At 39.3% G+C, this 16,455-nt stretch overlaps 1 protein-coding gene across 1 annotated transcript in view; it reads left to right on the top strand.

Annotated features, from left to right (window-relative positions):
- Positions 1 to 16,455, top strand: part of LOC104567862 (microtubule-associated serine/threonine-protein kinase 4-like) — a 79,256-nt gene that overhangs the window by 16,486 nt on the left and 46,315 nt on the right. Inside the window, 6 exon segments of the mRNA XM_088519786.1 lie at positions 3,761 to 3,830; positions 5,948 to 5,968; positions 6,705 to 6,783; positions 10,405 to 10,562; positions 12,843 to 12,918; positions 14,277 to 14,486. Coding sequence (XP_088375912.1) covers positions 3,761 to 3,830; positions 5,948 to 5,968; positions 6,705 to 6,783; positions 10,405 to 10,562; positions 12,843 to 12,918; positions 14,277 to 14,486 — 614 coding nt within the window.

Raw genomic sequence — 16,455 nt, 5'->3', positions numbered from 1 at the left:
TAATTGTAGCTCCCGAAAAACTCACTGTACTAAATAAATCCGCCTTCTCTGGACACATCTCTGGCAACAGAAAGAAGGCATTCTTTAACAAATTCTCCCTCTAGGAATGCTCTGCAAGTGCGCACTATGAGCTTGGCAACTTGATAGCTTGCTTGAAGTGATGATGTATTGAGCTGATGATATATTGAGCTTTTGCTTCACAGAAGTATTTTGCTGAGTTGTCAATCCATGTTTCAGTCTTAATATTTTATCTTTTCTCACTTGTCCGACCAAAGCATCATATTTATCTTTATGTTGAGTTTCGTAGTGTCGACGCAAATTGTATTCCTTGAACACAGACACTGAATTCTGGCATATCAGACAAACGGCTCTTTCTTTGTACTCCGTGAAAAAATAATCAGAAGTCCACTTTTCTTGGAATACCCTGCACTCGGAGTCAATGTTTCTTTTTTTTGACATGATGGTGCGCGCGCTTCCCACTGGTGCTGGCTTGCTTGTCCTGCCTGGGAGCTGGAGGGAGGGAGGGAGGGAGGGAGAGACGGGGGAGCCGCCCCCCTCGCTGATGCCGCCGCCCCCCTCCTCGGCCGGCCGCGCAGTCCGGAAAGGGTGGCCAGAAGGGACTGAAGGACTTTGCCGCGCCGGGGCTCTGGCGATTCGCCCGAGTTGTCTGGAGCTCGCAGTGCAGAGGCTGCCGAATGAGCTTGCCCGGCAGAGGAGATGCCCGCGCCTCTCGCCTGCCGCGCATCGCGGAGGAGGAGGAGGACGGGGCGGCGGCGGCGCGGTTTGTAGCCGAGAGGCGCCCGCTGGGGAGGTCAGGTCGAGGACGAGGCGCTGGTTTCAGCCCAGTCCCGGCGGGTGCTTGGGGTCTGCGGAGGCGGCGCGCGGATTAAGTGGCAGGAAGTCATCTGCGGCTGCTTGGTTTCCCCCCCAACCCCCGGCGGGGGGAGGCGGAGGGGTTCTGTAAATACCGGCGGGCCGGATTGAGGACCCTGGGGGGCCGTATCCGGCCCGCGGGCCGTAGTTTGAGCACCCCTGCTGTAATGGATGAAGGTCACATACTCTGGACTCTGCTTCTAACCTATTTGGCTTTTCTGGACACCACACCTTAAACCTCTAATAGCAGTAGTTACTTCCACAGTTATTTCAAGTTTGGATTTTTCACTCTGTTCCCACGCTTGTACAAGTTGTTGCTCGGACATGCAGATAAACGTGCAGAATTGAAAAATCATTATTATACAGCTTTTCCAAATTTGTTACTCTAAAAGCTTATTTTCTATTAAAAACAGTGCTCGAAAACTGATTTTCATGTTAATAAGATCTGATGCTTCTGCTGAATAAGAGTTTGTTTCGTGTTTTGGCTGTAATTAAGTGATCTTTGTTCACAGTGAAGTAGCTTGCACTGTTGAATCTTGTTGAATCCCCTGTAATAGTTATTAAAAAAAATCTTTTGCTATGTTTTTGTTTCCATGTAAAGGTTAAGCATATGTTCTAATACACAACTGTCCATTGATTAGTTATGCTGTTGATATCCAGATAAAGCTTCTAAATAGATATCAGTAAAAAAGAGTTCATAGATAACCCTACCTGTTCATTTGTCAAATTAATTCCTATCAGAAAGTGTTTATGTCCATAGCTTTTTTTTTTTCTTTAAAACTAATTCTCTACTCTTCTGCCAGACTTTAAAGTAGACGTTTCGCTTTTTTTTCTCTCTCTTATCTAAATCCATGACATATTCCTAATTATAGCTCATTCTTTCTAGTGCAGTAGCTAGAGTTTGTAACCATATTTTATCTGGACAGTGTTAACCATTTTTTAGCTTGTCTTTATTAAATAAGGTTTTGTACAAACAAAAGAAATCCAGTTAGCTGTTAAATTAAACAAACCATTGCTCTTGGTAATGTGGTATTTGCTTGCAGTTCATGCAGGACAAGAATAAATTGTGTTGGTCCCCAAATAAAGATCGAAATCTGTGCCACATGTGCAGCTTTGGATCCCACCCTCAAGCCCCTCAGGGAACAAAAGTCCTGGCTGCCTTGAAATCATCCAGACCTTGGGAAATGTCTGGGGAGTGATGAAGTGGGTTCTTGGGGGGAGGGGGGTGTATTTTCCATCTCCTTCTGACGCCCTCTTGCCCCTCCCCCCCCCCCAAAATGTTTCTTCTGGGTTTGCTATCTAAATAGCTTCATGATTTTGCGAAGTAAATGAGGGTCTGCTAAGGACATCACTGTGATATACACAATGTTGATTTAAAAGTGTGTGTGGAAAATCTCGCTGTCAAGAACTGAATGTCCAAAAAGGAGACAGAGGAGTCCTAAAACTTTATTCAAATAAAGGGAGAGTCCACCGGGCATATCCCTGTGGGGTCTCTCAAATTGCTGGGGGACGCAGCCCCCCTTTTATCCTAATTTCCCGACCGAGGGACGCCCTCTCCTTTTCCCCATTGGCCAAGGTACTCAGAAGTTACAGCCTTCCCGGCCCACCTACACCGAACTCCTGCCTCCCGCCATCTGTTCTCACCTGAGCTCACCTGACTCCTTTGTCCCCCTTGCTGAAGAATGTGGGGGAATTCCCCTATTTCCCTCCTTTGTAAAGGCCCCCACCTTTGGCAGATGCTCTTTTGTCCCACTCGCTCATGACTCTGCTCAGTCTTCCCCCTCCCTTTGTCCTGCTCTTCAGCCAGACTGTGGGGAAATCCCCTTATTGATGAATACAGAAACTTGAGCATTCCGCTCAGTGAGTAGAAATCAAGGCTACATGAGGTCTTCAAGGAATTGCACCAGGCTTTTCTTTTCAGAAATGGTAATTTTCTTCTCAAAGCTAGATGTCAATTCTGAGTGTATACATAGAAGCTTTTCTATCTGCTTAATTGCAATTGCAGTCTCATTTATGCCCCCCCCCAAACAACTTACAATGCATACATTTCTTTTTTCTTTAATTTGTTGTTAATACAGTCTGTTACTTAAGTATGTGCAATAGCCTATGCTGCTTTAAAACAAATACTGCAGGCTGCTGGATTTTATACAGGTGTCCCCTGCATTTCTTCTCTAGACACTATTTCCTCTGTAGCTGCAGAGCAGTGGGGGTGACAGGAGGCCCTGTCCTCGGCTGCTGCCTCCTGCTCCTGTGAGCTCCCATGCTCTGCTAGGAAGCAGTGGCAGCCCCTGAGGTTCTGCCTGTTCTGTGGGCAGGGAACTGCTCACCCCTTCGGGAGTGGGGGTCACCTTTCCATGCCTGGAGCTAGCAAAGGGCGACAGAAACTTTCATTCTGTGTGTTCTGCCTGTTTATTCGCTCAGGAGTTCAGAGCTACTGCAAATAATGACAATCTCACAACATAGCTGTTGGACAAAATGTTATAGACACTTTATGTAAGGACTGCATTGTGCTAATTGTGTTCTGGATTTTATAACTGTCAAATATTTTTGTGATTCAACAACAACAAGAAAACTATGTTCCCAGCATTCAAAATATTTCTTTCAAGCTAAAATACTGTTTTGTAAAGTTTAATTACTTTGAAAAGAGAATTATAAAATAAATTGTAGAATCTAATTGCTAAAAATCAAATATAAATGAGAAATAGTTTGAAATAAGATCAGACTTCTGAATTTTAGTTTCTTGGAGAAGAACAATTCCAAAACAGGTTTCTAAGCTGTCTGAAAACGCTAGGATGAGCAGGTCTGAATGGTATTTTCTTTTTGTCTGTTTATTTGTATATTTACAAACTACATATATTTATTTGTGTCATCCTCTTCCCTAAAACAGGAAACAGTCCTCAAGATAGCCCTAGAAACTTCTCTCCCAGTGCCTCAGCCCACTTTTCTTTTGCACGAAGGTAAGACTTTTTTTTGTAATAAGTAGCCTGTATTTTGCATAGAGGAAATGTTGTTGAACCCAGATATTAAATGATGGCTGCTAATAAGTAGCTGCATCTGTCAGGTTAGTCACTGAGAATGAGTAACTCTAGCTCTGTTATGTAAACTCTCTTAAACCTCAGTTGCAACAAAATTGTACTAGATGCATGATGCAATCATATCTTTCTAATTAAAAGAAAAAAGTTAATGGACTTTTAATTGCAATGGATTGGAGTCAGATACTATAAATTTAGTTGTCATCATCTCATCTACTGAACTCTGGAGGATTCTTCAGGTACAGCCAGAGCACCCAGGCCCAGGTGCAAGGTGGGGAGCACGGCCGAGGACACTGTGGAGTGGGGGGACTCCTGCCACGGGCCAGTGCTCCTGGCAGCCGCCCCATGTCCCATCTGACCTCGACCCGCATCGCTACCTCTGCTGCTGAGGTTCTCGTCCCTCCTGCAGGAGGGCTGTGAGGATTAATTAACGTTGGTAGAATTTTTCAAGGTAGAAAGTGAATTTGAAGTGTTATATGAAGTAAATTATTATTATTAAATGAACCGTAGCCCAAGCTGATATAGCATGTCACAGGAGACTGCTTAGTCATGCCAGTGTGCTTCTGTATCACCTAGCACCTTGTCAGCCTGCCTCGAGTAATGCGTTCATTCACTCCAAGCCTGGGAGAGTTGGTACATTTTGTATGTTGACTCAATCTATAGGTAAAATTGGAATGCTGCGACTGTTTTTGCCTATTGCCAGGTATGCAGCGTAATCTTTTTAGATTATGTTTCTTTGTGAACATATTTTTGGTAAAGATTCATAAAGCCCTGAAATAGCTTATAATGGAAAAAGATGTGAAAGACTGAACATTATTTAGAAATACAGCAGATGGGAAGTAGTTTTCCTGTACCATCAGTAATGAACAGAAAGCTGAAATCATCATGCTTCTGTGAACCTTAAAATTCAGAAGGAAAAAATGAATTTGTCTATTAGGGTTTCATTTTGACTTTTGAGAGTTTTCTAAGGGCATTGCAGTGTTACTATGTTCAAAATGAAAAGTTTTAAATAATTTTAAATAAGGAAAAGTGGTGGTGTAAGTAAGTGCAAGTAAGCAAGCAGTGGCAGAAGGGAGTTGCAGTGCTGGCTCAGGTGTTATTTTCTGTCCTCTGTTTCCCGCATACATTTGGTGATAACCCATTCCCATCTCCCATGGCCCTTGGGAATTGCTGTGTGGATGCAGGAACCCTGTTGTCTAAATTATGTAGTAAGGAAGTCTTACAGCTGCAGAATATACAGGTCTCAGCCATGTTTAAATACCTTCCAGGTTGTTTTTTTCTATCAACTGTGAACAAAATTAGCTTGTGCAGCTGAGCCAAAAAAAAAAAAAATAATTTTGAAATTTTTCATGCATCAGGAAGATGGTTGTTCATACCTGAGGAAGAAGAGTAAAGAAGGAAAAGTAATGAATAGAATAATAGATATACACACACACACACACACATATATATATACACACAGATACATATACAGGTATGTATATTAACATATATGCACAGATATGTGTGTGTATATATATAGAGAGAGAGAGGTTCTTTGAGAGTTCAGTCAGCAGGCCCTCTTCCACATGCTCTTTTTTTTTTTTTATTTAGCATGGCCTTTTTAATGTGCAGCAACATTGTATACTGTATTATGTCATTGACAAAATTCAGATGTAATTCTTGCCCTTTTTTCAGGCTTTATTTCTTCAAAGTCCTAGAGGACCTAGAGACTGAGTTGGAGCATGTACAAATGGAAGTAGGAAGGCCTTAGAAGAGACAGATGCAGACCTTTTTTGTTATCTTGAAGGGTAGAGAAGTTGAATCAAAAAGTTTGGGCTCCTGATTTGACACTACTTTAATTCTCTTCAATTGAATTGTATTTCTTGAGCAAGATCAGATTTGAGATTCGATTTTTGTACTGGCTGTGAAACAGAGCTTGAATTCTCCTATCTTTTCCCACACTATTATATTATATTTCTAAAAGCAAATCAAATTTTGTTATTTACATGTGTATTATTTTGCCTTTTCTCTTTAACATATTTGATACAATTGTGCTCCAGTCATGGGCACCGAAATGACAGGTAAACGTTACCTCCTCAAAAATCCAAATACCAATCCCATAGTTGATTTTTGATTTGTCTCTCTGAATTTTTAAATCCCATGTCTGTGTGTAGATCACCTGAAGTTATGAACAATAGAAATTGTGTTTGGCTAGATTTTTTTTTTATCCTAAGAAAGCATGTTTTTTAGCAGAAAAATAATTTGTTTTTTACTTGATCTCCATGTATCTTTTAATAAGTTAAAGTTCAAACCTCACCATCCCAGTTACGTGATGTTAGCTTGCTGGTTTGCTGGTATCCTGTGCTGGGGTCGCACTGTAGAGACTTACCCTCATGTTTCTAGCAGACTGCAGTGGCTGTTCTGTGGATTAGAGCCTTGTGGATTGTGTTTATTCCCAAGTTTTCAGCTTGCTTCTCATTAATTTGCATCTAATGGACCAGAGAGTTATGAAGACTCCCTGTGTCAATTTTTAATGCATGTTTGTGAGAGATAAGTGCCGTTGGTCCGTTCCTTTGCTTTCTAGTTGTTTCATCTCATAGATTTTAGCTAGAAAAACAAAATGTACCCTGAAAATCCCCAAACCAGTCATGCTTGCCTAATGTTTGTTTATTGTGATCCCCTGTGAAAGTTTACTCTCTATTAAAAACCCTGCTTGTATCATGCTTCTGGAATGCAGTTTTACACAATAACATGTTCACAGATGTTTCTGTGCAAGGATACTGCAGTATGCATTTGCTAACTTCCCTTTCACAACAGGACCGATGGTCGCCGCTGGTCTCTGGCTTCCCTCCCTTCTTCTGGCTATGGTACAAATACACCCAGCTCAACTGTTTCTGTAAGTACCTACTTTACTGCTGTGCACATAGATTTGTACTATAAACTGTATCTTCTTGAATGTAGCTTGCTTCATGCAGAAGATAATGCAAGATTGTTTACCGTTGATGGAATCAACAGTGCTTGGAATCAACTTAGAAAATGTAACTTTTACAATTCTAGAATCAGAGAAAAACTTAAGGGAACATATGCTTTGCCTAGAGATCTATCTTTCTGGAAGGGAAACAGTATTAAACTGCCCCCTTTTGATGTGTTGATCATTATGAGGGGAGTCATATTGCCTTATTATTTTTACCTAACTATCTACTAGTTAGGTATCCAGTCTAAATGAGGCTCCCTTGATAATGAAAGGAAAGAGAGCACCCTGCAACATGATTCATCTGTCCTACCTTAGACTCTTTATCTTAAGATGGGATGAATCAGTCATTTCCAGTCTCTCTACTTTGACAATGTTTAGATGTTAGCACATAATATTGGATGAGTTGGTTGAGATATTAGGGTTTGGGAAGGCTATAATTAGAAAAGGTGAATCCATTAGGAAGTTACACAATAGGATAAATCTCTTTTTTTTTTTTCTTCTTCTCCCTCTCCTCCCTCCAGTTAGATCAATCTTTTTGTGTTAAAACTGATCTCATTTTGGGCTGCCCTACCACCCATCCCCACCTGTACAGGCACCATCTACATTGTGAAATGCGTGATGGCAGTAGGTGCGGTTCTACTTTGCTGCTTAGCAGCTAGGCAGCCAGAGAAGTGTGAATCTGTGCTCCTGCACATCACACGCATCTCTGCTGGTGAGGAGCTATGGGGTCACGTTGCAGTCTGAGGCTAAGCACTCCCTTGTGACAGTCACGTCTGAGAGACTGGTGGTGCAGCTGGGCATGAAACTGCTTCAGAAATGGCGAATAGTGGGCATTTTGACACTGTATTGCTGCAGCAGGGGACTTTGTCAAGTAGATCCAACTACCACTCTTCAAAAATTATTAGTTTTGTTTTTTAGCTTTATTTTGTACTTGCAGGCTCGCATCTTTAGCAAAAGTACTGCTTTATGCACGTAATATTTTTGGAGACATTTTATGTGATTTCTTTTTTTAAATGCTGCTTTTACAATTTAAGTAAGCCTTTTCTTTCCTTGGGTGTGTTCTGTATTTCTTGTGCAGATGATGAGCTCCACATCCTGTACACTGATAAAACTGGACTGTTTTATATTATGATCAACTCTCATTTTTTATGCACAGACGTTTCTTTTAGCCAGTTCTTTGTCTTGCTGACTTCAAGTTGGGGGATTTTGTGTATCTTAACAACTTGCTCAGCAATGCTGATTTTTGACCTCTACTTTCCTTTTTGGTTAGAACTTGCTTTTGCCAAGCAAATTACCTGATTTCACATTAATTCCCTAGCTAGTCCCTGCAGTGCCTGTGTAGATATCTCTCATTGGAACTAGATCAAATATACGGTACTCTTCACTTGAAATCTATTGACATAAAAGGGGTTATGTTAGATAATAAGTAATTGCTATAGCAACCTCATCCTTGCTATAAGAAACAGACTTTGCTGGAATGGAAATGAAAAGCTATGTGTTGGAAATATAGCAGAACACAATTTTAATTTCCAAGCTATGGGCATAGAGCTTTCCTTCACTGTCTGTCTGCCCTGCATTTATTTCTTGGCACCCACTTAGTTTTACCAACTATTGCTTGTACACTGGACCATGGAATAGTTTTATGCTGTTTCCAAACTTGATTGGAATTTAAGCAATCTAGATTGACTAGATTGCTTGTTGAACCCTCATGTTTGGGGCTGCATTAGGTGATACTGTCTCTGTGTTTGTCCTGTTGTCTGAGCAAGCTGACTTTTTATGATGCACTGAGATTATGTATTTTAAATATATACTAAAGTAATATTTGAAGGGGCTGCTATTAATGTTATAAGAGCTAAATAAGAGGTCTGAATTCAAACCCTCAAGAAAACATGGTCTGTGCCTGTGATGACCTTGAGGCAACTGGGCAACCTTAGTGAAAGAAAGATTTTTTTTCTTTAATCCCATTGCATCTAGGTTCTCTGACACCTTATATGAGGCAAAACAGGATGTAGGTTATTGTCCTCTCTACTTCCCAGAATGCCTTGAAGTCTAAGAGAGAGAAATGGATTTTTACAGAAATAGGCCTGTGTGATGGTCTCTACTGGATAGTTATGTTGGGCTAGAATATCTTTTGACTTATTGAGTGTGGCTTTAGGACATATGCCGTAAGGTTAGCTCCATCTAGCTGCCATAGTGGCAGCTCTTCTGTTTTGTTTTTTTTCTTTTTTTATTATTAAAAAAAAAAGAAAAAAGACTTCATGAGGTCTAGTGTCATGATTAATTTTTTCTTCCCAGGATTTTGGATAGGTTCAGTTTTTACCACATTAGTGTCTAGGAAATTATGAAGACTGCCTAGTTTCTGTCTTAACAGGCTGGGTATTACGTGCTGACCTTAGCCATGTAGGGCAAGAGCTATAGAGTATCAGAGCGCATTGATTACCTTCACTTGTGATGCAGCTCTGAGGAGGTGGTTATTGTGCTGCTGCAAATAAAAGCACAGCCAGGTTTGGTGCCCTTCATGAGAAGCCAGATAAGAAGGGTAGTTTGCACAGCATGAAGACTGGCATATACAAGAATCTCATTTTGTTGAAAAAGCTGCAGGAAAGAAGGTTGTCTTCCATGCCATGGCACCACTCATGGTATAGTGATAAAAAGATAGCTATGATCAAGCCATCTTGGAAACTGGTTTTGATACCAGAAACAGCATCTTGCTCTCTTTTCACTAGTTAAATCCTTATTAGCAAACTTGTTTGTAAATGTGTTGCACTGTGTACGTGTCCTTCATGAGGACATCAAACGCAGGCTCTGTAGAGTTTCAGAACTCACCACCTGGCGTTGTGTGTGGCTCAGGTACCAGTGCTGCCTAACAGATGGGAAAATATGATAGCATTATCATTATAAGATAGCTTTTAATAGTATGTCGTTGTTTATTTGCAATTTTGCAAGGCTAGTTATTGTGGTAAAACTTCCAATCTTGTAAGCATTTGTATCTTGCCTTCTTGAACTCGGTGGTAGATGGTTTGTATGCAATTTAGAGTCTATCTTGATACATGTATTAAGTTCTTTTGCTTTGCTTTAGGTTTTTAGTTTAAAAAAGTGTGTGAATAATTTCAGCAAGAATTTGGATTTTTTTTTTAATAAAGCATTTATAGTGTCTTAAAAGCAAATTTAGACAATCAAATACTTCAGTATTTAGAATGGCAATATGTGTTGTGGCTGTAAATTGTACTCTACTGCCATCATATTTATTCTATCCTGCTTAAAAAATTAATTTTCGGTAGGTCCTTTTTGAAATGTTCCTTAGATGTTGGTGTGTTTTACTGACACCAGATGTGGTCTTTGCCTTAAATTGGGGGAATTTAAACATTTGAAATTTAATGTCTTTCTGAGGCTAACCTAGTTTTATTATTAGTCAAGATTAATTATTTGCTTCTTTAAACTGGTAGTCAAGCATGAGAAAAAGTTATCCTTTATAAATTAAATGTCTTTGTTCATGAGCAGTGAACAAATTCTGGAAACTTCTGTTCTTCTCTGCTCTTGTAGTCATCCTGTTCCTCTCAAGAGAAGCTACACCAGTTACCATATCAGCCAACACCTGATGAACTACATTTTTTATCTAAACATTTCTGTACCACTGAAAGCATTTCCAGTGATAGCAGATGCAGGACCACTCCATTGCGTCCTCGGTCCAGAAGCCTCAGGTGAGTTGTCTGTCTGGAAATAGTGGTTGAGTCTAAATTTATACATTTGCGCTGCATCATGCTTTTGTATATTGGGGCTCTTCACTGATTATTGCTATTTTCAAAATTTCTGTAATATAATGCAAGTAGTAAGGAAGCTGAGGCTGAACAATAGTCCTCTTAAAATTGTTGCTCAATAATACTTAAATTGTTGTTTCGATCATTGTTTATTTATTTCAATGGTTAATATTGTATTATATGGTTTTAAGGAGGGATCTAATAACTTCCATCCATGTGAGCTGTCTTGTTGAGCTAATCATTACTGATCTGGCTGTAGCTCTGATCTGCTTCCAGAGTTCAAAGTATTTACAAAACAGAGCCTTTCTTTGGAGAAGCCATTTTAAACTTATTTATAATTTAGGCCCATTTAGAAAGAAATGGGGTAAAGAGTGAAGCGGTGGGAGGAACGAATGCGTTGACTGTCTTTAGGTGGTATGTGGAAAACACAGAAAAGATGTACAGATGAGTTTTGAAGAACCGGAGAGAAAGAAAAGGAAGTATTAGAGTTGTAATTGTTTTGTTGATTTATTCAGAATTTTTAAAATAGCTCTACAGGTATATAAAAATACAGGATTCACCATTTTATTGTAATATATTTTAACTGTTTCTTGAGTTTTACTTTATTTAAAACTCTGTGTTAAATTTATGATAAATGAAGTTGTGAAGCAGAATGTTATATATGTGAAACAATAGTTACTGAGAAAAAAAGATGCTTCTTCATTAGATTACACATGTAAAAAGTTTCTCCAAGTTCAGTAAAGGGAAGTGTAAAGTCCGAATAACAGCATTAGTACAAGCCAGGGTCTGACCAGCTGGAGACAGTCTCTGCAGAGAAAAATCTGGGGTCCTGGTGGAGAGCAAGTTGACCAAGAGCCACCAACGTGGCCTCGTGGCAAAGAAGGCCAGTGGTATCCTGGGCTGCGTTATGTAAAGTGTTGCCAGCACGTCGAGGGAGATGATCCTTCCCATTTACTCAGCCCTGAGGAGGCTGCATGTGGAGTACTGTGTCCAGTGCTGGGCTCCCCAGTACAAGGAACACATTCTGGAGGAGCATCAGGAGCACATTCATGGAGGGCCACTAAGATGGTTAAGGGACTTGAGCCTCTCGTGTGAGGGAAGGCTGAGAGTTGGATCTGTGCAGCCTAGAGAAGGGAAGACAGAGAGGATCTTATCAATGTGTATAAGTATCTGAAGGGAGGGTGTCGAGAGGATGGGGCAGTCAAGACTGTATTTGGTGATGCCCAGCAAGAGAGTAAGAAGCAGCGAGCACAAACTGAAACACAGGCAGTTCCGTCTGCACATGACGAAAAACTTGGTTACTGTGAGGGTGACTGAGCCCTGTACAGCTTGCCCAGAGAGGTTGTGGAGTCTCCTTCCCTGAAGGTATCCAGAGCCTACCTGGACATGATCCTGTGTTCTAGGTGACCCTGCTTGAGCAGGGACTTGAACTAGATGATCTTCAGAGGTCCCTTCCGACCTCAACTGTTCTGTGATTCTTACTCTGCGCTTTTTAGACCAGGCTAAATGCCAGCATCACCAGCCCGGGAAGACGAGATGGAGCTTTTTAAAAGAGGTGATAACTGACTATGTTAGGCAAGGCCATGGGTACCTTTTATGAATTGTTTTCCTGCAAGTCTCGTGCTTTTTTTCAGGCACAGTGCTCCTGGTATTGATGGAATCTATGTGTGTGTGTTGTTCTGTTCATGGAAGTTGCTGCTTTTTTTTTTTGCAAGTCAGATTGGAAGTAGATGAAGTAGATTGTGTCTTTTTTTTTTTTAGATTTTTTTTTCAATAATAGAATAAGACTTTTGGATTCTTTTCAACCCTTCTAACTCACAGTTTGCATTTTGGTCAGGTTATACTGTTTTGATTATGTGTTGCCTTCAAATGGATGGATATATACATAAGTGCTTTCACAAGTTATATGTATCTCAATGTCCCCTTAGAGAAAAATGTAATGTCACAAAACGTAATGTCACAAATGTGCAAAACGGCCTGTATCCTGAAGTGAAGTTATAATGTAGGAGAATGTTGACAATTAGAGGTCCAGCACATGAAATAATCTTAAATGCCTGGTCAAAAATAGAAGAAAAGGACTACTTGTGCATGCAGTTGACTGAAGAATGTAACTTTCCAGTGAAGTCTATGCCACCTTTTGGTGCAAATAAACGGTATGGAAATATAAAAGATTCTAATTCATGGTGAGACAAGTTAAAAAGGGATAATTTGTTTTGCTTGCAGCCCTGGACGTTCTCCTGCCTGCTGTGACAAGGAAATAATAATGATGAACCATGTCTACAAAGAAAGGTTCCCAAAGGTAATGAATTATATTTAAGGTACCCTGTATCTAAACTAGTAGGCAATATAGGCTTTAAGTAACTGGTGTTTTTGTTATGGGAACTAATGATCCAAGCCTGTAATGGCTTTCATAAAGCATCGCCAAGGTCTTATTGTCACAATGAAGAAAAACCCTGCTGGACATTGAGTTGACACAGCAGCCGAACTGGTTCTGAAATGAATCACACCGGTAATATATTCTGATGTTTAGAAAGCTGTGATAAATTTGATTTCAATAGATGGTGTAAAATTGCAATAAGTATACATTAGAGTACATTTCTGTTGCTCAATATTGTGCAGCATTAACTGAAAAACCTTCAAATTCCTTTCTTCAGTGGTCTTTCTCCTATTTCCTTAATATTCTCTATTTACTTATTTTAATAGTGAAGATCAATACAGGGTTATGAGGGTTTCACTACAAGATACCAAATAAGAAAAGGTTGCTGTCAAGTCCAGAGATCTAATGTACAGATGAATTCCAAGGTGTAGGCGTGTTGCCAGGAGCACTTCTCTCTTGCTCCTAGGAGTTTGATGTTTTCTAATAAATAATAAAAATTAAAGCTGATACAGTTCAAAAAGTACCTACAAAATAGAAAACCTGAAATATAAAGAGATGTTTGTGTGGATTTGCAGAGTCGCTGAGCACTAATCTGAAGTGTGAAATGGCTGACTTGTTTCAATGGGTGAGATACTAACTAAAAGGTTTTAGGTTACTATTTAATAAGAAAAATATTGAAATGTCTTCAGTAAGTATCTGCAATTCTGTGAGAAAGAGACATTTGATTCTATAAAGCAGACACTTTTAGTAACCTCTGTGCATGTATTGCAGAATCTGTGAGTCTACATTTTTGTTGGTTAATATTCTTTCACACCCTGCCCAGGGAAGTAGTTTCATGGTTAAACTCGTTTGAAAGGAAGGAAGATGCTCTGGTTTGTAATACCTAAAGTTTTAGCAAAACAGAGGAGACCTCTGTAAGTTCTCCTTTTTACTATTTTGACTTGAAATTAAGGATTTCCTGTCACGGGTATTATTCTAGCTCTGCTTTGTGAACATTACAAGATTGTTGTGCAGTATATCCTAAGAGGCAGACATCAGGGAAGATGTGCTTAGCTATTGCTTTTTGCACCAGTAATGTGGGGAAATACCATCTGTCATTTTGCCTGTCTGCTTCCTCTTTCTCTTTTGAATTTTTCTTTTTTGCATTTGCTTTTTTTTTTTTTTTTTTTTTTTTGCTTTTTTGCTTTTTGCTTTTGCTTTTTTTTGCTTTTGATGTTACAATTCCAGGAAAGGCTGATTCTTTTTTTTTTTTTTTGTATCATGTATGTATTTGTATGTAGGCCACAGCTCAGATGGAAGAACGGCTTCAGGATATCGTAACAAACCATTCTCCAGATAACGTCCTTCCCCTGGCAGATGGAGTGCTCAGTTTTACCCACCATCAGATCATAGAACTGGCTCGAGACTGCTTGGATAAATCCCACCAGGGGCTCATCACATCACGATACTTTCTTGAATTACAGCAGAAATTAGACACATTACTCCAGGAGGTATGAGCCATGAGATTAGTCTTATCTTTGGTTGAAAAAAATGTTTAAATCTGTTTGCCTAAGAAATAATCATGACTGTTGCACTCAAATAATTGATAATTGTCCAAGTGGTATTCATAGCAATTTTAGTTTGCATAATGACCACTAGAAGGACTATAAGGCATCCTAGTGAATTACTCTGGGAGATAAAGATTTCAGGAACAGTAGCATTATGTTATGCATTGCAAGTTATAAATTGCTTAGGGAAGTGTGTGCATAAGCCTTAAATGAGAAGACTCACAGTTCTATTTGTTATGGATAAATTAGGAAACACATACTCTTTCCACTTTATCAACCCTACTAATTGCCTGCTGTGTCGAGATAGCACATAGCAATCCTTAGCTTTCCATTAGCTGAAGGCTATTCTTAAAAAAATTTCTTAATATTTCTTTCATAATTAATTAGCTTATTAACAAAAAAAAAATCTTAAAAGCATCTAAAAAATTCCTTAAATTAGTCAGCTGAATGGATAAGAAAAACTTGGAACTTAAGTAAGGGAATGGAATGTACTATGGCATAAGTCACTTTAATTTATAAATACATAATAAATCCTTTAAAGCAAGGATTATGTTAGATGCTCTACTCCTGTTTGTGTGGGATTCGCACACAGTGATTGACAGTGCAGCATGACCCAGAGTTTGTGACAGAGCAGCAGATTTGATATTGACTTGAAATTTGTCAAGTGAGATGTTAAACTCTCCTGCCTGTCCTAAGTTAAGTCTTTTCTTCTGCTTTCTTTGAAATGCGGGAGCAATTTCTGAAGGTTTTGCTTGATTCTTTCTGTCTTCTCCTTTTTTGTTAACTTCTATTTAGCAAATAGCTACAAATTCTGAATTTTGAACTTTTCCCCTTCATAAAGCAGTTCCAAAATTGACACATCAATGAAGTATTTCTGGATTATTGAAACTCTGTTTTTCAAGCGGGAAAAATTCATGGCACTTTCCTACCTAATCAAAAAGAAATTTGAACTAGTGACCCTTTTGTGAAACACTCATTTTTATGATGCCAAAGTGCAGGCAGAGTTGGCCAAGATACGTGGGAGATATCTGACTATGAATTATGTTGTCCTAGTGTCAGTGTCATAATGTAAAGAAACGTGTTTTGAAAGTTAAGATTCACTGGGTAGTGTTAGCAAAAGTGTATTATATGTGTTTAAAATGGCTGTGCAGTAAGCAGAGCTTAGAGTGTAAGTTGGCTCAATGAGTTAAAAAAAATGTCTAGTGAGTTATTTTCCAAGCTGTATGTAAAACAGCTTGGAAAAACAGTAAAACATCCATCAAAAACAGTAAAACAGTAAAACATCAATCAAAGCACATCATTCCTGTCATATTATGTAATGCAGTTTTTGTATGATATACAAGTTTCGTGCTTCATAACAATTAGATTCCTTAAATTATTCAAAGTAGATTTTGAATATCGGTCAATAGCTTAACATGACTATAAGAACTTGTTCTTTGCACAACTCTGTTATGGGAACTGGGCTTTCTTGGATTCTTGTGATGTATTTGTTATCAGTTCCCAGCTGTGACATTCAGCAGAAAGCTGCATCTCCTGCCACTACTTGACATGCTGTGATCATTTTACATAACCGGGGAGAGACTCCCCTGAGGCCTGAGCAGTTTTGTTCAGCTGACATTTTTTTTTTAATTCTAAGGTCGGGGGATCTGAAAGCTTTATTTCTTTCACGCTTTTTTAACATGTATTCTGTCTTCTCTTCATATACACACCGAAGCATCTAAAAAGGCATACGAAGTTGCTTTAAATTTTGCTCGTGATTAAAATAGGCAGGTATTTTGTATACAAGAGAGTTCTCTTTGGATATAGTGTATGGAATCAATATACTTATGTCTGATTAAGGTTCTTCTAATACCTATTGCAGAGTTCTAGACTTGTTCTGTGTGTATGTGGGAGGGGGTATTCAAATTACAGT

Source organism: Tinamus guttatus, unplaced genomic scaffold (assembly GCF_059628265.1).
Source record: "Tinamus guttatus ecotype Peru unplaced genomic scaffold, ASM5962826v1 Tinamus_guttatus_pri_ptg000071l, whole genome shotgun sequence".
In the NCBI taxonomy this organism is placed as follows: domain Eukaryota; kingdom Metazoa; phylum Chordata; class Aves; order Tinamiformes; family Tinamidae; genus Tinamus; species Tinamus guttatus.
This window is presented reverse-complemented; position numbering and strand designations above follow the sequence as displayed.